This window comes from Penicillium angulare (genome assembly GCF_028827245.1).
Source record: "Penicillium angulare strain IBT 27051 chromosome Unknown utg000001l_segment0_segment0, whole genome shotgun sequence".
Taxonomy (NCBI): Eukaryota; Fungi; Ascomycota; class Eurotiomycetes; order Eurotiales; family Aspergillaceae; genus Penicillium; species Penicillium angulare.
This window is the reverse complement of record NW_026623160.1, coordinates 3,091,642-3,114,088: the sequence shown is the minus strand read 5'-3', so window position 1 is coordinate 3,114,088 and position 22,447 is coordinate 3,091,642. Positions and strand designations below refer to the sequence as shown.

Sequence of the window (22,447 nt, the reverse complement as noted above, 5' to 3'; positions counted from 1 at the left end):
AGAGTGCGTGCGGGTTTAAGAAATTTGCTGCTGGTTTCTAAAGTGGATTTTTACATATTATTGCAACGCAATTTCTAGCTAAATCAAGCGATTCATTACTTGCAAAGATTTCCCAGTTGAGAACCATATATAAATTCGTAAGTGCATCAACTCTATACTTGAATCAATAAAGACATTTTAAACCCATCATGCTCCTTTCGTAACAGCCGAACCATCATGAACCAAATTAGTCTCAGAGCTTCCAACTCCATACTGAGGCTACCAAGAAAATGTATGGAAGATGATGAGCGATGATAGCCTGAGGAAGATAGGCATTGGTTATAGTTGTATTAGAGCACTATGTACATATTATGCATACCATCTACCTCACAACACATTCCCATTCGACCTCGCTAGGCTCTTTCCAATAATCCGTTCCACTGTGACTGAACCCAAGCTTCTGCAAAACCCTGCCACTCCTCTGATTATCTCGCTCAGTCTCAGCAATAAACCTCCTCACCCCTCTTTCCTTAGTAGCCCACTTCATAACCGCCTCAGCAGCTTCCTTCGCGATACCCTTCCCCCAACACTCCGGCGAAGTACCATATAAAACCTCCACCATCTCCTGCCACGGTGGAAGGGCAGTGTCAGCGACTCCCCGATGCGGAAGGGAAGTTGTCGTCGCATCACGTATCCCAGCATATCCAACCCACTTCAAATTCACATCTTCAAAAAGAGCCATATCAGGACCCACAAAATCCTCAAATGGTTTTCCTTTGAGTACGCCGATATTGAACTCATCTGGTTGATCGCGTAGCGCGACAGCGAAATTACCAATTGAATATTTCTCCCAGGAGCGCTGAATATCGCGCGTCGTGATCATTTCCCGTGCCTCGTCATCACTCCATTTCCTAGGCAAGAAATGGGGTCCAAAGCCCATTCCACAGAAATTCGCATCGGCATATAGTTCCACGTATAGCTTTCTATATGCGCTCAGGGACACCGCGATAGGGGTGGGGAGTAGGATAAGTCGGGGGGTCAAAATAAGAAATTGATCGGCAGGGACTGAATTTTGAGCGGTGTCCATATTTGAAAGTTGAAATGATGAATGTCTCAGTTAGCTTGAATTTGACATTAGAAAGAAGGTCGTCGGGTTTTATATGTGTGGTGTGTGGGGGTTATACATCCGGCCAATCAGCCAATCACGGCTTGTCGCAACATGAATCTTACAATGGCACTGTGGGGCTACAATATGCAGGTGCGTATTCGGAGTGGGCTTGGGCGACCCAATGACGATTGTCAGATGGAGTCACCGTGAGTCATGTCTCAGGCGAGCAGGGCGGGGTCCATTCAATTGGATTGAGCTTATCCCAAGGTTGTTGATTCATCTGCCGTACTAAATCAGTATAAAGACGACAAAATATCTCCAGTAGAGGACTTTATTCTTCACAAGTCACCCTAAGGATACATCCGACGCAACAAAAATATGGCAGCACATCTAGATCCAATCGATGAATTCAGTACCCCAGAAGCTGTCCTCAAACTGGGCATTATTGACCCAGAGCTGGAAGAGGTATCTATGCGCCATCCTATCCTGAGAATGAACGATTTACCCAATATTTATTCAGAATATTGACAAAGTTTCAAGTTACTCAAAGTTACCCCGCCCCGCAAGCTCGATTTGACCCTTTCACCAGAAACGGTGCGAACAATCGTAGCAGGAATGGAAAAGCAAGCTGCAGATGCCGCACCAACCCGCGGAACCACAGAATCCATTCACACAATCACCCTCCGCGACGGACACAAGAGTGAAATCCGCGTGGTCCACCCAGAAAAGAAACCTGAATCAGGAAGTCCACTCCTCGTCCTCTTCAACGGCGGAGGCTTCTTCAACGGCACAAACCTTCAACTAGTAGTTTGGGCCCGTAACACCGCCTATCTATACGGCGCTACAGTAGCTTTACCATCCTACCGCCTCGCACCGGAACACCCATTCCCCATCCCCCAACAAGACGCATGGGATAACATTAAATGGCTCGCAGCTAATGCTTCCACAATCGGCGCGGATACCTCGAAAGGATTCGTCGTCGGTGGTGGATCTGCGGGTGCTACGCTTGCTGTTTCAGTTACGCATCGTGCGCTGAAGGAGAAACTTTCTCCGGCGCTGACTGGTCTTTTCGCTAATGTACCTGGTACTTTGGCGGATCCGATTGTGCCAGAGAAGTATCGGGATGTGTGGCTTGCGAGGGAACAGAATAGTGAGTCTCCTGTTCTAGGGAAGCAGGCTATGGATCATATTTCTTCGTTGTATAAGCCTGATCTGTTTTCGGAGGATTATTCTCCGTTTAATTTGGATGTTCCGTTTTCTAAGGTCCCGAGGACTTATATTCAGGTTGATGGCATGGATTCGTTGAGGGATGATGGTATTATTTATGCGAGGGCTTTGAGAGAGGAAGGTGTTGATGTGAAGCTGGATGTTTATCCTGGTTGTCCTCATGGTCATCAGATTATGTGGCCGCAGCTGAAACAGTCTGGGAAATGTCAGGTGGATGTTCTTGAGAATATTGGATGGCTGTTGAAGAATCCGGTGGATAGGGAGGGTATCAAGGAATTGTTCGCTGAGACTAAGTAAAGATAGAACTGGTTACATTGAAGCGTTATTTCTATACATTTTACGCCTATAAGTGGATTTGAACAACCGTGGGAGGAATCAAGTCCTCCATCTTGAAGCTTTGCGCTAGAGACACTAGTGATATAATTGGCTAACTATAGATCCAAATAACGCACAGCATTTCCCATGAGTCTCTACGTTTCTCTTTGAAAACATTATCTCCATTCTACCATTCTACCTTACTCATGGGAAATGCCGGCGTCTACAAGGTATCTATAGCTACCAACTATATACCTATCCCTTTTCTCGTTCTCTCTTTATACCCAAGCATCTATCTGTGTACCCCTAGGTACATACAAGTATGTCTAGGTATATGTAGAGGCACTGCCAGTGTTATGAACCTGGCAGTCCGAGTCCCAAAGCCTCTATCCACCCACTGACATAACAAATTCCAACTCCATCAATACATGTTCCAAGTCCATGAATGCACACTCTTCCAACACTCAGTGTCCATCTGACACATAGAAAGCTCCAATAAGCCCCGAACATTGAATTCCTGAACTCAAAGCCTAATAACTCGTATCCCTCCACGAATCACGCCAGAATATCTGAAGTATCTAGGTACAGGAACCGTTGAGCGAGTATCATCAAAACCTGAAAATAACGCTCACCCCATCTCTCACTCCATCATCGTAATTCCAAATCTGCGAAACAGGCAAGGAGTCACTTTGAGAGCTACGATCCCCATGGTCGGAGATGATGAGGCCGTACATAGATCAATCAACAAGATCCTCCGACTGTCTATACATGAAAGTATCCGAGATCCAGCCCTATCACATGTATGTGCAAAGTAGAATAGAGAAGAGTAGAGTAGGTAGATGAGATCTTGATCCGGAGATCGAGTCTGAAAATCTCACTTGAACTGGAATCATAGGCCTTTTTATCTCTAGTTCAACTGGCCACTGGTAATACAAAGGTGAAGCCTGCAGAAAGGTATCTTAGATACCTGGTCCATGTTCATGTAAGAAAGAGTATCATATGGGCTTGGGTAAAGAGGTTTATTTCTAAATATGCACAGTATTTCTTTGATAGGTAGATATCCCGTGGACGAGAAGGTGGCGATAATTCTTTTGATTGGCTGATATACCTTTCATTAAGATGGTGAAAGATCGATGGATGAAAGAAAAAGACAGATCTAAGAGAACTCGACATTCACTAGTCAAAGGTCGTTGCAACATGTATTCATCTTAGAAGAATGAACATAAAGGATAGCTAATGGAAGAAATAGAGTGAGGTACCATGGAACCTAATCCACCACATCACAGAGCTCTTTCAAGAACTTGAATACCGTAAGAAAGGAGACATACCACCTTACTTCAATCATGTTCTTAATTCGGACCTTTATGAAAAGAAAGACATACAGAACTGATGTGCCTCGATTGCTACGTGTACCGCTCCGAATGACAGGACTCGATGCACAGAGGTCCATAATCTAAAAATACATATAAAGAATTGGAATGAAAGGAAGCAAAAAGAGGAAGAGGAAGAGAAGACGACTCAACAAATCGACAAGCACAGCACAGCACAGCATAGCAAAAGAAACTTGAACTTGAACAAGACAGCGATTGTTGGTAATATATAGACGGACGGGCCAAGTGATAGATAACAAATGGACAAATCGGCGTTGAGGTGGATCGCAGCCACCGTCATCATTAATTAACAGCCATACGAAGCAAAAGAAAAAGAACAAGAGAAGAAGAAAAAATCAATCATGGCATGCATGCGTACTCTCTGGGTATTCAAAAATCAACGAGCGGATAGTAGTAAAATGCACCAATGTCGCTCCATCTAAGTGTGTCTGGGTTGGAATGAGACTCAGCACCAGGAACAACAGTAACAGTAACGTAAGGTAATTGCACAGCGAAGGAAATAGAGAGACGCATGAGAAAAGGTTGTCAAAGTTGTAAGCTGTAATCAGAACAGATGGAAACAGAGTATAGGCGGCCGGACAACATAGTATAAGCATAGCGTAATGCTGATTAATTAATTTGTCGGAGTCGGAGTAGGGGGCTGTTGTTCTTGTTGTCGGACTTTTCCAGCCTCTCGCACTGCGGACATGAACCCATCTTCGTCGCCTGCAGCGGTCAGGATCCAGTAATCGGCCACACCAGGATTTTCAAGTTGACCACCACCAAAGCCAGCAGCTGCAGGTGCACTGTGTCGATCCTTGGGCTTTTGGTTATTCGCACCAATGTGGCGGGGCCCCCAGCCTAAGATGTCGCGCACAGTGATCCGGCTCTGGTCATCGGGTTGATGGAACGAGAATAGCTGTGCTTGGAGGCATCCTAGAACTGCGACTGCGGAACGGATCATAATACGGTCGCCTTCGAAGACCCAGCAATCCCATACGCGTGAGATTCGCTCCAGGTCGAGACCGTTCGTGAGAAGGGTGCGGAAGATGGGTTCCCATATCTCTTCATCTGATAAGCGGAGTGTTTCGTGCAGGTGCACTGCTAGGCGGGGGAATTTGTAACGGAGGGTGTCGGTCGCTAGATGGTAGGTGCGCGTCATGCCGCCACGGTCCCAGGTCAAAAAGGCGACTGGAAGAGGTCGATTCAAGGCATTGGCCATGGCGACAAATGCTGAACCGGGGGAAGAGAACTGGAGAACGAGTAAAGCGGCAATAGTCTAGAGGATTTTTAGTTAATGTTAGACGGAAGGTGTAAAAAAAAAAAGGATCAAACTTACATGAAGTCCATGAATGTATCCCACGTCGCTGCGGTACATGCAATATGCTTTCAGGACGTCGATCAAAGTCTCACGCAATGGACCGCTCTCCTGGAAAAGGTTCAAGTCCGGGAATGCCGTTGAAGCATCTTTCTCAATTGCCGCAAAGCATTCAAGGAGTCGCTTTTTAGTTTCAGTTGGCTCTGCCTCGGTTTTAGACTCTAAATCCTTAGCACGTTGCAGTGCCTTGATAAATGATTCATCGCTCAGAGATAACTCATTGCCAAGAGCACGCTGCCACATCGATCCTCGACTGCGGGGAGGAATACCACGCCACCAGAGTTCTCGCGTACGAGATTCATTTACGACCCGATCCCAGTTGGGGTTAACGTACTCATCCCAGATGTTTTGAAGCGTATCGCGAGTAGTATCCTTTTCACATTGAGCCGACGCAGCCCGCGCAGCTTTCCGTTTATCTAGAGTATGAATTAGTGGGCTGAACATATCGATTTAGATAATGAGTCAAGAAAACGTACCAGCCTCCTTTGATTGAGCCATCATTTCCTTATATTGTCTCAAGTGCTTCTTTTCCTCCTTCTGGTCCTTCGGCGGTAGCCAGCTCGGACGAGTCCGCGTAAGAACCTTTTCCTTCTCTTTGCTAATGGGCAAAGGATCGATCATAATATTGGACTTTTGGACCGGTGGAAGTTCGATATTCTCACGTGATGGACGTGGTGACTCTGAACTTGACCGCCGTGATGTCCCATTCTGCACTGCATCCTCTCGTTTACGACCGTTCTCATCAGCATGATGCTCCAGAGCCTCAGTGATGATCCTTGCTTCCTCCGATAGATCAGACAAAAAGCTGTTATAAGAATAGGCGCGAGGATTCCGAGGCGATAATTGACCACGTTCAGGCCCAGCAGAGCTAGACCGTTGCGGGGCCCGTCTCATACGAGCAGCTTTAGACGCATTAGACGTAGACGGCACAACAGCAGCCTCCGAAGTCGTATGGGATATGGGTAACGGTCTTGGTCCAGGGCTCCGGCCACTGGGACTGGTATTCCGTGACTGTGGACGATCTTGGACTGGGCGTGGGGAGATAGGAATATTCCAAAGACTAGCATCATCAGGAAGTTCATCATCCGAGTCGTGGTATTCCTCTTCCAAATCCTTCAACGTCTTGCGATTCGGCTGCCATGTCTGCTTCTGCGTAGGCGTCCTAGCAGACAACGGAGACAGCGCAAGACTAGTAGTCGAAGCAGACCGACTCGACGTAGGCCGTAAAGGAGACGTTGATCGTGATCGTCGCGGTTGGGAGGGTGTCAAACTAGCCGAGTTAACAGTGCTAGATGAGTCTCTCCTGTTCGGAGACCGGGCCGACAGGGAACCGGCGGATTGCGGAGTTTTGATAGCGCCATTAGTCTGATTATGGATAGGAGGAAGAGGACTTCGTTGTCTCGGTTTTGGCGTCGCTGTCAAATCGCGTGTCGTAGCGGCAGGGCTCTTGTTAGAGAGTCGAGCAGCGGCGGGCGACCGACCCGTTAGACCGGGACGACCATAAGGGGTTGTAGATGGATCGGCGGCGATCTGAAGTTCTGAATCATCTTCCAGACCGATCTCTTCGAAGTTTCCGACATCTGTAAAAATGCTATCTGAGCCGTCGATCTGCGAGGAATGGAAGGAGGAGGATTTGGAAGATTTGGACCCGGACAATTCGGGCGGGGAATTGGGTGTCGAACAGACGGTGGTCATGGTCTCATGTAATTGTATTCAAAATCGGTAGTCCTCCACAAATCTCATCGACATCCAAGCGTACAAGATGGGTAACAAATCGATGAGTGGGCGGGAAGGGGTTCGAAATCGCACGCAAGGCTCTCCGGGTGGGAGTAGATGTTTCCGGAGGGGGTGGTGCAGGTGGTTCCAGACACACGATCTAAACACAACAAAACAAAATAACCAATCGATCAACGGGCGATTTGTTGTTGTTTTTTTCTATTCCTTCACTTTTTTGTTTTTCGTTCCAAGAAGCGAAATTGCAGGCACAGCCGCAGCTTGATTAGCAGATAGGCTAGCGTATAACCGGTGGAAAACGTCGAGGGTAAATCGAATCAGGAGAGGCCCGGGAATTACGGGGAGCGAGATAATGGGGGCCGCCAAGATAGTTGTAAGAAGATGCGAGTTGGAGCGAATGAAGGAAGTGGGAAAAAAAGAGCAAGCAAAAGAAAAGAATCTGAAAAGGAATGAGAGCAGATCAAAAGCAAGAAACGAGGGGTTGAAATGAGAGTGTGTTGTCGCGTTCAAAAGAAAGAAGAGGATCCAACTGAAAACGAAGGTTGATCGGAGAAGTGGAGCCTCAGGCAGTGCAGATGCCGCGCTCGGTCTGGCCGAGAACAAATAGCCAAAAGGGGGTACTTGGGGGTACCTGTGCCTGGACACTATACTATGAGGGGACATGTACCGTCAAGTACCCGATCCCCTATAAATCATCCCTAACTAGGAAAGTATCGACATGCCTTTCCCAAACCATAAGATGCGCTAGATCACTCTAAGAGAACATTTCTAAAACCTTTTCCGACCTAAATACCTGCTTGGACCAGAACTCGATCGATTTTCCCCTGAGACTCCAGGAGATCGAGGTCTGTAGCCAGTCGGGTGCTGGTCCAAGAACAGTAGACCCGCGGTCGACTTGATGCCCAGACAATGGGCCGAGGCCCTGATTGGATAGGAACAGTAGAAATGTATGGGCTTTCCCAACATTGGAAGGGTTGCCAGTAAATAAATTTGGGCCAGCTAATGTACACACATAGGTAAATGGTAAATTATACAGGTGCGACTGTATTCACAATCATCAGAAACGCCATTCTTCAAATAATGCTGTGCCCTGCTTCACCACCTGCTTTAGTCGAAGAGCTTCCGCATTTGACTTGGGTCTTGATTCCTTTCCCAATGTATCCAGCCATCGTAGCACAGCCACATATCGCGTCTGCTTTCGGTTCAACACAAACTGAAATGCAGAAGCAGCCAGATACTGCAAATGCCATAATTGAACAAAACAAGACAAGGGCTTCGTCGTCGATGTACGCCGTGTTTGGATCACGCCAAACGTCTGCTGAATAAGGTCATGGATTGTTTGAATGATAACAGGCGGGCCGGGATGGCTATGTCCCCGAAGAGATTTCATGTACCGGTACATTTTCATCGCGGCAGTGATAAAGCTAGCGTGGAGATTGGAAAGTACCACGCTGCGCGAATTATGCGCGTCGTCAAGGTACATAGGATGGATTTGTAGTCGGAAGGGTCCAAGGACTTTGCGCCGGAACACACGGCCGGGGTTACGATTTGTTTCGACTGTCAGTGTGTCGGAGATGGTGGCTGCTGCTGAATCGCCTCCTTCTAGGAGACGGCTTTGATCTCGGACTATTTCTAGTGTATGTGTGTCGATGAGCATGCCGCAGTATGGGAAGAGAGGTGATCCTTCTAGTCGGGGGATGTGGGTTCCTTCTACTGTAGCGGTGAAGTTGACCATGCTTTTGGTCGGATTGACTAGAACACCGTAGGATGGTTGACCCGGGATCATGACCTGCAAGAACTGCATGGCTTGGCGTATGTCAGTCGTGACGAGTAAGAAGTCATCGACAAGTCGAAGGAGGACAGAGTCAGAAGGTCGCAAGAAGCTCAATTTTTCTTCTTCTAGTTGGGCGTAGAAGAAGTTGCAAAGTAAATTAGATAATAAAGATCCCTGTGGAATGCCACTTCGTTGACGAAAGTAATGTTTGCCCATCTTGACGAGATTATTCCGAACGTGTTCGTCAAGGAGACCTAGTAGGTCTTCGGCCCCATGAAGCTTTTGGTTGATGGTATCGATGTACACGGTCTTAGCCCTTCCGCCTTGCGCTTCGCTAGCCAGAACATTTGGTATATGCTGCTGTTTCATGATTGGCGCCGCGCGCCCGATGAATCGTCGCATTGGCTTTCCTCGTGCATCGAAAGCAGATGGATTCATCTCAACATGCTTGGTAATGTGATAAGTCCTTTCAGATACCAAGTCTTCTATCAGACTCAGAAGCTGTTTCTGGGGAATAGTATCAAAGCAGCCTTGAATATCAAGTTTGACAAAGTACAACTGAGGCAACTTGTGAGGCTCGGTCGCAGGTGCGTTCTCGATTAACTGCTTCTTGAAATCTTTCAATCGGATATGAATGTCGCCAACGAATTGTAAAGACGATCCGAACTTTTCAGGGGCTCGTTTGCGCTCATAAGATAGCATGTTGTAGATAGGAGTGAGACTTGAGTTGATACTCGCTGCTAGATAATGTCTCTTTTTCCCGCCCCAGGTTGATTCTTTAAGAGCACGCTTTCGCAGGTTGAGAATGGGTCGAATGCCTGCTGATTTCGGCAGCAAACGTAATGTACCGACTCCTAGTGATCTTCGTGCAAGTAGACGTTGAGCTTTGTCGGTCTCAACCTCTTCGAACATTTTCTTTTTCAGGTCCATCAGCGGTTCCTTGATAAGGCGTTGCCATACATCGTGGCGAAAATAAAAGAGACGATTGCGATGAGTCTGAGATTCAGTAACGTAAAAGTTGGCCCGAACAAGAGGAATAAGAATCGCATCAAAGACATAATACATGAATTCGTGAAGTAGTTCCGTACGTTTCTTGAAGTCTGTAAGGGAAATTTTGGCCTTCGAATCCAGGAGGTAGGGTCCAGCAAGCCACGGGATGCTGGTGATCTTTAAGCCTTTACATACCTCATGTAGACTCAGACTTTCGAATCGCCGCATCTTGATAAAAGCATCTACATGTTTCATGATAAGCTTTCGGTTAGATGCTCCTTCTGTACCCTCGCCGAAGAACCTGAAAGGAAGCAACTTCAAAAGCACAGCTCGACAAAAGGCCGAGACGGAAGAAGCTGGGGTGGCATAGTCGGTAAGACCAATTTTGGGTTTTCGAATCAGGTTTTCAGGGACCGACTCATTATCCCCGGGACCTTCTGAAGGCAGAATGGGTGTAAACGGCTTGGTTGGTATTTGAGTCACCAGATTTGACCCATTAGACGATCCCGGTTGGTTGGTTTCATTTTGACTGTTCTGGGTCTGAGTGCAAAGATCTAGTTTCCAGGGTCCATTTGACTACAGCTGTCAGTGGCGGCTTACTTAAACCTTGTTCGACGTACTTACCTCAGCAGGACAATAATATTTCAGTAATTCATGGTATGAAGATCGATTATGGCGGACACGAAGCTTAAGAGCAAGTGCAGCAGCTTCCCCACCCAGTCTCTTGGGGAGTTTTGGATGTTCATCGCCAGCAAATATCTCATCTTCGCGGAAGATATGCCCATGACTTGTAAATTGTTCATGGGCTTCTCCTGTTGGGACGAATACATTTCGAAGACGAAATTGACGAGGAAACATGTACATCATCACATGGATTGTGTGAGCTGCAGAATCTACATTTTCAAACCGGTTGAGGACGTCTGTTCAAGCTATCGTCAGAGATATTCAAATGAGATAAATAATGCAAAAATTCAACTTACGGGACTTCCCCAGCCCGGCTTTCAGCTTCCCGTTTGTCCAACAAGCATGTCTGCTATACAGCATGCTACGACGTAGAAAAACAATGCTGCTGGGGCTACGGGTCTCACTTTGACCGTTGGCCCGTTTGTTCTTCGAGGTTTGCACCGCAGGTTCGGTTGGCTCATTCGGTCTAGCGCATGACTCGTGAAGCTGCTCGAGCTCGGAAAGGGGCAGGCCTGTAAAAAAGCGATTTTAGGTTGGTCGTAATAGAAGATATTAGAGATGGGAGGACGACTATACCACTTAATTGATAGTAAACACCCCTTTGTGCATCTATGGGAACAAAGACACCGCAATCAAACAACAATCGCAGCATAATCTCATCTCCATTCTGGCCCATAAGGCCAAGAACTTCCGTCCAAGGTGAATCCTTGAGGGTACACACATTCTGATTGGGAAAACGAATAGCGACACCCGGAATGTTACTCTCGAGGTCATCATTACCGATAGAGGGTCTCTGAAATCCATGAGCTAGTACATGCTGCGGTTTCGAATTTTTCTTAAAAAGTTGGCCGATCACAAAATCAACCACCTAGACATTTTCAAACATTAGTCGTTTGACGCGCACGGACAGCTCCGAATTCCTGCAATGCAACTCATACTTCAGATTGGGGGGATGTCGGCCCCGTGTCCGTGCTGATAAGGACCGACCGCGATTGCGACTGGGTGAAAGCCCGATAGTCGCGTTGGCGCTCGGAGCTGATAGTAGGGGATGATTCCTTTAGAACACCGACTAAGGTGGAATCGAGCAGATCGGCCAAGGGTTGGAAATGGGGATCATTGCGTTCGGGTGTAGGACGCATGGATGTGATGCGTCTTCGTCGCAATTTGGAAGAAATGGGGAGTTGGTTTAAGAGATATTGTCGTAGTGGGAGGAGTTGGCGGTAGTACAGTGAGATTACTGGGTGCGATGTGTGGTTGTCTCGCGCAACGGGGCCTTTGGAGGATTTGAAACGACCGGTGGCTGCGGTGATACTGGACTGAGACGAGGCCGTGGGACCGGCAGTCTTGCTGGGTCTGTTGCTGGACCTCTTGCGTTTTTTGCCCATGGTGGGGGATATGGATTCCGAGAATGAATCCAGTAGACTCTTTACTTCTGGTTTCTTGGTTGTCCTGGTCTACATGATCATTGAGTGGGCGATTGGGTTCTGAATGTTGGTGTTGGTGTTGATGATGTTCGACGCGTTCGCGACGTTTGATGGGGCGGGAAGGGGTCGAACTATGATGGATCACAACTACATGAAACAAACGAGCTAAAAGTCGAAAAATTGAGTTATTCAAATATCCTGCATATTGTAATGTTTGAAATATTTTCAAAATTAGAACTTGTTGTTCTGTTTGCTCATTATTAGGATACTAGGTGTATTAATTGTGTACATCATAGCAGCAGATTGGCCATTAAGTACGGAGATTATGCAAGTTACTACTACAGAATAGTAGTAGGTAGCCTTTAAATATCCCCTAAATAGCCCTTAGTAGTAGCAGTAGCAATGCCAGATAGTAAATAGTAGGAGCGGTAGTAGTAGATGTAATCTTACGCCCCCAATGGTAGATTGGGGGCTAAGACCCTCCAACAATAGATTCGGCAAACGAGGCTGAATCTATTCACATAGTAACATAATTAACAGTTATTGACTATCTCCTCTCCTATACAAGGACTACATGCACATGTACATAATCTCCTCCAAGGTCAATGCTCATCATGCTTAATCACCGGAAATTGAGACAAAGCGAACCACGGAACAGATCGAGAAGACTGTCGGTCTAGAAAGGCCGTTGCGAAGGAATTGCGTCTCCACTGCGTCAGACGGTTCCACGTTTGATTTGATTTTGACTTTTTATTTTCGATAATTGAGAGGGGAATGGAGTCTTGTTCCTTGTGTTCCTGGGGCTTGACTCGATTGGGGGTTATACAGTGTACAGTACTATACAGTAGGGAATGCCTAGTAGTTATAGTTATAGTTGTTGTAGCATACAACTTAATGAATAATGTATAGACTCGGAACTAAATCCAGAATTAAGATCAGAATTAATTAATTAACTAATCTTAATCATAATAACAATAACCCCCAAACAAAGGGCCCCGAAAAGTGACCATCTCCCACGGTTTCAGAACTTGTTCCCGACTCCATTCATTCCCCCTCATCTTACTTCATCCACGATCTTTCTTATGGCAACTACGCAATCGGTGTTCAAGTTCTTTTTCGCTTTTCCTCCTTCTCTTTATCACCAGGCTCCCATCTGACCATCTCCAATTCTACACTTCCCCTCTTCCCCTCTTCCCCTACAACCTACACCTTCTACAACACCCCTACACCCGAATCTGAAGACTTCCAGTCGTCGCATCCATTCTAGCCCGATTTCTTCATCTTCCGCCCCTCTCCACTCACCCTATCACAGCCCGTGCATGGAAGACGCCGAACCAACGTCAGTGTCCACTTTGATCCCTCGGCCCTCTCATTCGTCATCGCTCGGTCTGGCGCCTTGTGCTCTCCCACACAGCTGATCGGGTCGATCTCCCCCATCTCTGCATTTCCATCCACGCGAGTCTTCAAGTCAAACATCTCCCTCGGCTCCTTCGAGGAAAGAAGAAAAAAGGAGGGGAAATAAAAGGAAACAATCAACTTTCAAAAGAAAAAAACGAAACAAAGAAAAAAAACACCCCATTATTCCTTCCTCCTCTTCTTGTTTTGAAATAATGATGGTGAATGGGGGTGAATCACCCCGGTATTGCTTTGTAGCCTGAGTCAACTTACCTTGCGACAACCTGGTTGGGCGACCATACATATCCACCACCTCCGCGGGACAACGCATCAACATCCTAAAAGAGAGGGAGAGAGCGCGCGAGTGACTAAATTCCATCCTAGACATCCGAAAGGCTGTCCACGTCGGCTCAGGGCATGCCAAACATGTCTGGCAGCGGTATCGAACAGTCTTCTGGCATCCGGCATCCCCAGCCGCCTCCGTTTGGGCGACAATCATCAGCTCCCACTTATGGCCAATCCCCATCCGATGCTCATAGTTCGTCCTCCTCTTTTGAGGTCTCACCGATCACACCTTTCCCCCCTCTACCACCTTGACGAACACCACGTATCCCTCCCGCCGATCGGGCCTCGACTCGACCCGTGCCGCTTCCTCAACCCACCTTCCCTCTAGCGGTCAAACCGAGGGCCTAACTGGGCGTGACTCTCCCGATCCCGACGATTTTTATCGACAAACAGGTCCTTTGTCAGCACCCCTTAAGGCAAGCTTCGGAGATGTGATGGATGCAAGGTACAGCATGGCTGCGGCCCCATCCAATCTAAATGAGAGAGTCTCCGCCGTGCCAGCAAACGTCCTAGACCCTTCACGCACAAGACGCCCAATCCCTCGTTCCATATCTGATTCGCCGACTTTGGGAGGTGGTCCCTCGGCCGATGCGTCTTCGACACGCCCCTCATTCAGATCTAGGCAGCCTTCCTTTAGAGACCTGGTTAATAAGTTCAACAATACGTCTGACTCAGTGCTCCCTCTGCCCACTACTTCTCAAACCACATCACGCACAGCGAGTCCAACTGGTAGTGATCGCGGATCCGAACGCTCCAATCCTTTGTCGCGACGTCGTCAACCGCGCGAATCTCTGCCATCCTCCTTCAATACTAGCAACCCCAGGCTGCAGGTGGAGTCACTTCAGAGCGAGGAACCGCCGAACCATTTGACCACCTCGATCCCCCCTCCGCTCTTCCAACGAGTCACGGAACCTCATTCGCGGAGACAGCTATTCGGTGAATTGTTAACTCTCAATACGCAATTCAACAACCCAGGACTAGGAGTTCCTGGGCACGCGAGACGTCGAGGCTCTGACGGAAGCATAGCGAGTCCGAACCCGGCCTTTTTAAATCAAGCAAATCTTGCTCAGCCGCCTTTAACTCCTACCGCGTGGTATCTTGGAAAAGCGAATTCTCTTGAGGCAGTTCAATCGAACGCGAATAGAAGTCTCAGTCACCGCAGATCTCGGAGTGATTTTGTGAGCCCGGCCGGCGAATCCCTTGCCGATCCGTGGAATCCGGAGATGGCGGTCTCAGCTCCCTTGCAGCAGGGAAAGCCTGGTGACGGCTCCCCGGGCAGTCCGAATTCCAGATCCCGCATTCCAGTTTCCTCGCACCGCCTCAGCTCTGGTTCCGGTACGGAGCCTCTCTCACCTACCGCCAATCTCACATTCAGCAACCGATCAAATTCCATTCCACTGGCGCCGAAGGGCACCAGCCGCCTACCTAAACCGGCTTCTGGTACTATAAGTCCTCCCCGCATGACGGAAGATGGTCCCGCTTCGTTTGCAATGACAGCGCGTGGCCGCCGGGACATGGCCATTGGCCGAACCCGTCACTCGGTATCGGTACCTGACCAAAGTAAACTTTTACAAGCCTACGTCTCCGCTCCTCCTCCTAAAAAGTCACCACCATTGCGCAGTTCACGACCTCGAAAAACGGTTTCCATTGCTGGCCCGCCAACACCACGTTCTCCTGAAATTGGGAGGCGATTGTCTTCGTTACAAAAAGTTGCCGACCGTAGCACAGACCGGAATTCTCGTCGATCCCGCCAATTACCCGAATTGGGCAACGTGGATTTCGAAACTCGTCGACAGCGTATTCAGCAGGCCTTCAACCGAACCGTCCAAGAGAATGAACGAAAGGAAGAGGAGGCAGCCGAATTGCGACGCCGTACACGAGTGGACATGGTGCCTGAGTATCTCGAGGATGATCAGACAACACCGAGCACTACAAATAACAACATTCCATTATCCGCAGAAATGTCCACCACAGTGACGAAACCCACACAACCTGCGATGGAGGAGGCGAGGGGACCTTATGCCACACCCCAGCTTCATCTGAATACGTCTGTCCCGATCCCGGAGGAGGATGTCCATAACACAACAATGGATTCGCCGACACTCGGCTTGCCGGATGGATCATCAAATGGTGCACAGCACTCGAACGCCCCCGAAAGCCCCACGCCGGATTCAGCAGGCTCTGATGGCACTCACATCGATCTCGAGCCGCAAACCAATTTTATTTCACGAAAGCCTAGCGCGGCTGAAGCTCACCGTACTTTGCTAAACCATATTATGCAGATTCGGGAATCAAGCTCTAGCAGTGAGTGTGATGAGAATGATTGCAGCTCTGAGAATGAAGAAAAACAGTCGGTGAAGATGATGCTTGGTGGGAAATCGTACTTCAGAACCTCGAGCAGCGTGAATGCCGAAGAAGCTGCACATGCCGCTATGGAGCATTCTAAAGGCGTCGCTCGTCCACCCGATAACAGATGGAGCATGAGCTCCTGGTCATCTTCCCTCCAAAATCAGGATTCTGTTTGCGATGAAGAGGACAGCGGCGACGACTTGATTCTCCAGAGACCAACACCATCAAAGGAGGAACCGTCACAAGAATCTAGCTCAATTGTTTCCACACGCCCGGCATCTTTTGCAGATGATGAGCATGAAGAAGGACCCGTCCAGGATCTGGGATTGACCGGCCCCTCTACCATGGAAAAACAACAATTCGCAGCAGCCAACTTCTTCGCCACGCCTCCAAGTTTAGCCAAGAAGGGAAAATGGGACCCACGCCGCGCAACACAACTATATCTGGAGCAGTTGACTCAAGGCAGGGCAGCCGACCTTGGCTTAGCTGCAACTCGAGTTTCTCCCGCCTTTCCATCAGCAACGCGTCCATCCCCCGGCCTTCCATCCGTTCCAGAGCCACCTGCCCAGCACCATTACCACCCAGAGCCTTATACTAGGACGAAAGAAAGCAGAGACAACATCCTGCGCGGTGTGAAGGTGCCAGAAATGCATGTTGAACCCCCAAAAAATAACCTAGGAGAAGAGCCAGTAGTGGTCCCCAGGTTCCAGGAACCTAATGTCACTGCTGCACGAAACTCTCATACGGCTAGCTTAGTTGGACCGGATGATTGGGAAGATGCTTCACCATCCATTATGGACTGGATGCAGGTTGCTGCTGAGGGCGATGGAATCACGCCAGCAGACGAACGGGCGGACTTTATGCCCGATGGCCATGGCCATTCACATGATCACCACGACCATGAAGCTTTGCTGGATCCTTCCATTGCGCGGAAGAATGTTCACGTGCAGCCTCAAATCCCCCCGAAGCAGCAGGTTCCGTCTGCACCACGCGAAATCGCCCATAGCGCAGAGAGTAGTGAATCTTCCTCGCTGCAGCAGATTGATCATAGCCACTCCGAAAAAGCCGAATCTTCTGCTACGTCTCTAGGCATAGCCCCCGAGCATCTGCTACGGGCTGATCAAAGAGCTGAGCAGCTAAAGAAATTATCTCCTTCTCCAGAACAAAGGAAGTTGAAGAAACGCCGCCATGTTATCAAGGAACTGGTCGATACCGAACATACCTTTGGCCAAGATATGAAGGTCGTGGAAGATATATACAAGGGCACCTCTGGATCGTGCTTGGATCTCTCCCCCGATGATGTGAAAACACTTTTCAGCAACTCCGCAGAAATTGCTCAGTTTTCTCAGACTTTCCAAGACGCACTCAAGCATGCTGCTAAAAGCATCTACGTCATGCCCAAGTCCCAGCGCTTTAGCAGTAAACGCAACACTAATCGTCCTGCCTCCCAGGCTGTCGAGGAGCAGAGTCTGCCAGAAGCAGGTGTTTCAGACCTTGAGAAAGATAGAGGCACCTCGATCGGTGAAGCGTTTGTCACTCACATGATGCATATGGAAAAGGTCTATTCCGAGTACCTGAAGAACTACGATTCTGCCAACAAGAAACTGCAGGCTCTCCAGCAAAACCCGAAAGTTGTTATTTGGCTGAGAGAATGTCGACAATGGGCGGATGATCTGACTACCGCTTGGGATTTGGATTCGTTACTGGTGAAGCCTGTGCAGCGAATTCTTAAATACCCTCTCCTTCTAAACGAGTTGCTGGAGGCTACGCCAGTCGATCATCCTGACCGTGTCCAACTTGTGAATGCGCGAACTGAAGTTACCAATGCATCCGTTCGAATCAATGAGATGAAGAGACGTGCCGATGTTGTGGAGCAAGTGGTTGGCCGCAAACGAAATCAATCTGATGTTCGTGCTGGTCTGTCCAAGGCTTTCGGTCGTCGAACAGAGAAGTTCCGCCAACAGGTCGGAATTGTGGATATGTTTGAAGACAGAGATTACGACATGCTAGCTGCAGCCTTCGGCGAAGGATTTTTCCATCTTCAAGTGGTTATGCGTGACGTGGAAATGTATACACGGGAGATGACACTTTGTATGGGCCAACTAAATTCCTTCATCCTTGGAATTGAGGCCATGATGAATGTCTCACCCTCGAATTATCCCGAACTGGAGAGCAAGTGGCGTCAGTTCAAGGCTGCGACAAAGGATGTCACTGTTGTTGCCTTGCCTGAACATGTAAGTTTCCTCCCTCCTATGTTTTAACTAAATTGCGGCCTTTAACGTGATGTTTGTATAGATTACATTGGTTCGAGAAACTGTTATTCAACCAATGATTACGCTACTTAAACTTCATGAGGGTCCGCAACGAGTGATGAAAAAGCGAGACAAACGTTTGCTTGACTATGGACGCTTCAAATCTATCACAGACCGCGGCGATAAACCCGATAAGAAGACAGCTGAGAATGGTGAACAGTTCATTGCCTTGAATGAAACTTTGAAAGAAGAGCTACCCAGGCTCTTTAAACTCACCGCCAAGCTGATGGACGCGTGCCTCAAGAACTTCGTCCAAGTGAGCACCAGCTTCTGGGACGTTATGCAGAAGAAGATTGCACCACAGGTGGATTTATTCCCTGAGGAATGGGAACAGGTGATCAGCGAGTGGAGCAGCGACTACAACTTTGCTGAAGCTCAAATCTTTTCCCTCGGAATTGCCAACGGGTCTCTTCTCGCCGACAGTGTGAACTTGGTCAACTTCAATACACCTACAGTGGGAGGCGGTGTTAATTCACCTCGACGACCTTCTTTCAGCTCGGCTCGGCGAACATCCACTGCCAACAGTTCTACCCACCGCCGATCTATTGCAGATGATTCACCACATGTCTCCCAAGAATACACTGGCGTCACCTCGCTCTTCCAGTCTCCCCGCATAGACAGCTTTTCTACAGCTGCGTCTACGAATCGACACCGTTCTGGCTCCACTTTCTCTGCACGTGGACAATCCGATTCTCCAGATACCTCACGCAGCTTACAACATGTGACTCAAGCCCAGCCATCCGCGTCTGGTACATCCGATACCCGCGGCTCTGAGGAATTTCCCAGCCTACTACCTGCATTAAGTATTGATGGGCCTTTCCTCGCTGATATCCTGAAAGCTACGTCTACGTCCACTGACAACGAACGGCCACCGACCCCGTCAAGATACTCTGGCTTTTTCTCGTCTGCAATGCCGATGACTGATGGCCCCGACGAGCAAGAGTATGATGCATCGCAAAACAATCTGCCCAACCCTGCCAATACCAAGGCGCCTCAGGTTTTATTCCTTGCAGCAAGTCTCTACGAATTCAGTATTGACAAAACCCGCCGAGAGGCAGGATATGTCTACTTGACCTACGTCGCAGGAGAGATCTTCGATGTGATCGGTGAAAAGGGCGAATTATGGCTTGCTCGCAACCAAGACGACTCCTCAAGCCAAGTTGGGTGGATTTGGAACAAGCATTTCGCCAAGTTGTCTTCTTAATCTATCTATCTCAAGGATTTGGTTCATGGCCAGCCACCTAGCCTATCTCCCTTTCCCCCACCCATTCACCTACACGTTCACCTACCCGTCCCCTTGCGGGAAGAAGGAAAAGGGAAACCAATATCTGTTATTTTACGTCCGGGTATGCCTGTCATGTCAGCTAGGATAATATTCAAGATGGGTACCCCACTTGAGATATGGCATGGCTACCGGTTTATGACATTGTTTTCATCTTGATCTGCCTATTCAGCGTGATTTTGTTTGTCATTCTATCTTTTCTTTTCTTGTGCAATCTTCCAACTTACTCTCATGCCCCATCGCTGTCAATCACTTTGTTTACCCTATGCCTATGGAGCTCTGGGATGTATGTTTAGATACCCCTCATTATTGATGAATATTTCAAAACATTTATTCCATTGCAGAGTAAATCTTCTCTTTAGAACTGATTAATTTAGACATCATCCCTGCATATATTAATCCCGACAACTCGTCGTAAATGCAGATGCATTAAACCGTTCACAAACATAATCAAATCCAAATACCTACTGTAGCCAGTCATCTCAACATACATACTTGATGACGGACCCAAAACCGCCCCACGTGACTCCATGTGACACAAGCCAACATCCGAAAAGACCCAGCCTTAATCCAACTCGTCTGGTGCCTGGCCCTCTTAAGAATCGGTAACAATCCCACGCAGATTCATAACAACTTATCCCTCCCAGTCCGTCCACCTGTAGCAGCTCTCCCGGCGCGCCAACCCAAAACCCAAGCTCACCCCCACCAGTCCTCAATCTCACCAGCAAGGACTTGTACGTACTCGACTCGACCCCACCCATTTGGCCCTGCCTCTACACATGTGCATACTCTACTCCGTAAACCTCAACTGAGACATACATCCCCGCCACGGAGTAGGCCTGTCGCACCCGCCACCCGTAAGGCTGACGAAGGCCACTTCGTCCGAGTCTATCGTCCAATCCGGAGTGTTATCCGAACGGTCTCCACTCAAAGTGCAGAACCGGGGAGAACGCGTAAATCATTCGGCTGCGCTGTGCTCCGGGCCCGCCACTGAGCCACTGCACTGTGCTGTGCTGTGCTGTGCTGTGCTGTGCTGTGCTGTGCTGTGCTTCAACTCCGAGTCATACATAATCTTTCCTCGAGCGAACCGAAGCGCAACTTTGGCGGAGTGTACGGATAGCGCTTGCTAAATACTCTTTTCGCGACGATCCTTGCGCCAAGTCAGATTGGATCCGATCAAGTCAAGCCAGAACAGATTGAGCTCATACTGTCTGCCTAATTTGGCAATTCGCGACATACTGTACTGTACCGCTAGGCTGAGAAGTTTCTGTCGACTATACATACTTCTTGGGTCTTTTCGCTTCTGATCTGATAAATCTGGCAAGCCGGCGACATGTTGGACGGCGGATTGGGTAAACTGCAGAAGAAGATGCGAGGGAGGTTAGGTGATATGGTGGGTTTTTGAGACCAATCTGGATACATGGGACTCAATTCTGATGCCGTTTCGCGCAGCTGACGCCAGAAGATGCTTTCTTAAGCTGTGAGTTTTGAAATTCATTGAGCATTGCGCTCTGCATGTTGTCCATTCATGTGCTAACGAACTTTGCGCGCGGATAGACTATGACGTTCGATGTATGACTTTGTTCACCCAATGCGTTTCTATTCGGTAATTAACAGTGCATAGTGACCAGAGAGGACATGCAAAACCTCAAGAACGACTGGCTCAACGATAATGTACGTTTCCATACTCCAGCGAACCAGATGAACCAACTAGCTAACCAATCTTTCCTACATAGCTTATTTCATTCTGGCAAGAGTAAGCCACCCATCAATACAGATCAGAAACAAACTCTCAAATCCCAATCAACAGCGCTAATAATCACCAGATACCTCGAACACGAATTCCTAGCCAAATACAAAACCTCCAACATCGTCCTCCTGCGACCAAGCATGTCCTTCATGCTCGCGCAAACACGAGACCCACGAACCCTCCGCGACGCCCTTCCAGACTTCTCCCGCGCAACCCACGTCTTCCTCCCCATAAACGACTGCCGAAACGTAACGCAAGCAGAAGGCGGCACGCACTGGTCCCTTCTACTCATCTCAGTCGTTGACCGTATCGCATTCCACTATGACTCGTTATACCAAGGAAACCACTGGGAAGCGAATGATGTGACGAACAAATTCAGCATGCTCCTGAATATACCCATTAGGTTTTTACATCTACAAGATTCGCCGCAGCAAGATGGGGGAAGTGACTGTGGGGTATTTGTGTGTTTGAATATGAGACATCTTCTTCTTAAGAGGTTGTTGATGGCTTCTGCGCATGAAAAGGTTAGTATGAGTCTTGGTGGGAGGAGGGTTGATGCATCTGCGGGACGAAAGGAGATGACGAAGATTATTGAGGGATTTAGAAAGGAGGGGGAGCGGAGACGATCGTGAGTTTTCTTTTTTTCTTTTCTTGTTCTTTTTTCTATTTTGGTTCTGGAGGCGATCGATCAATTGATACTGACTTTTGGTTTTAGGACGAGTATGAGTCGGAGTCCTATGGGTAAGAAATCTCGAAGCCCGCCGCGCATTGAATGAGTTTACTTTTTCTTCATAACGAGTTGATGCCTGTTTATGTCTTAACTTTCGTGGATACATATTTCTTTTATTCTTTGTGTCTTCCTTTTCTTTATATATACGGTAAGAAAACAGATAATCATAGTGAGCATATGTGACCTAATTCATTTCCAGCGATGCATACATGGATTTTGTCTTCAATCATACATTTCTACACAATTCAAATCTCCCTGGTTCATTTACTATTAAGATGGCCCACTAGCTTGAGTGAATCTA

General features: G+C 48.1%; 6 protein-coding genes across 6 annotated transcripts; 3 read left to right on the top strand and 3 right to left on the bottom strand.

Annotated features, from left to right (window-relative positions):
• Positions 1-361: 361 nt before the first annotated feature.
• On the bottom strand, positions 362-1,066 carry N7478_001098 (GNAT family N-acetyltransferase; the record flags this gene model as incomplete). The annotated part of the gene is made up of 1 exon (XM_056917313.1): positions 362-1,066. One exon carries the CDS (start codon positions 1,064-1,066, stop codon positions 362-364), a length of 705 nt encoding a protein of 234 aa, XP_056785193.1.
• Positions 1,067-1,465: 399 nt separating this feature from the next.
• On the top strand, positions 1,466-2,611 carry N7478_001097 (alpha/beta hydrolase; the record flags this gene model as incomplete). Its single annotated transcript, XM_056917312.1, has 2 exons — positions 1,466-1,552; positions 1,628-2,611. 2 exons carry the CDS (start codon positions 1,466-1,468, stop codon positions 2,609-2,611), a joined length of 1,071 nt encoding a protein of 356 aa, XP_056785192.1.
• Positions 2,612-4,633: 2,022 nt separating this feature from the next.
• On the bottom strand, positions 4,634-7,072 carry N7478_001096 (putative TBC domain protein; the record flags this gene model as incomplete). Its single annotated transcript, XM_056917311.1, has 3 exons — positions 4,634-5,278; positions 5,339-5,793; positions 5,854-7,072. 3 exons carry the CDS (start codon positions 7,070-7,072, stop codon positions 4,634-4,636), a joined length of 2,319 nt encoding a protein of 772 aa, XP_056785191.1.
• A 1,096-nt stretch (positions 7,073-8,168) lies between these two features.
• On the bottom strand, positions 8,169-11,944 carry N7478_001095 (telomerase reverse transcriptase; the record flags this gene model as incomplete). Its single annotated transcript, XM_056917310.1, has 5 exons — positions 8,169-10,451; positions 10,500-10,795; positions 10,856-11,071; positions 11,136-11,427; positions 11,498-11,944. 5 exons carry the CDS (start codon positions 11,942-11,944, stop codon positions 8,169-8,171), a joined length of 3,534 nt encoding a protein of 1,177 aa, XP_056785190.1.
• Positions 11,945-13,804: 1,860 nt separating this feature from the next.
• On the top strand, positions 13,805-19,588 carry N7478_001094 (putative Rho guanyl nucleotide exchange factor; the record flags this gene model as incomplete). The annotated part of the gene is made up of 3 exons (XM_056917309.1): positions 13,805-13,916; positions 13,937-18,306; positions 18,368-19,588. The coding sequence occupies 3 exons, from the start codon at positions 13,805-13,807 to the stop codon at positions 19,586-19,588; spliced, it is 5,703 nt and encodes a 1,900-aa protein (XP_056785189.1).
• Positions 19,589-20,999: 1,411 nt separating this feature from the next.
• Positions 21,000-22,192, top strand: N7478_001093 (Ulp1 protease family protein; the record flags this gene model as incomplete). The annotated part of the gene is made up of 7 exons (XM_056917308.1): positions 21,000-21,059; positions 21,119-21,146; positions 21,224-21,238; positions 21,291-21,340; positions 21,403-21,422; positions 21,493-22,044; positions 22,132-22,192. 7 exons carry the CDS (start codon positions 21,000-21,002, stop codon positions 22,190-22,192), a joined length of 786 nt encoding a protein of 261 aa, XP_056785188.1.
• Between the last annotated feature and the right edge of the window lie 255 nt (positions 22,193-22,447).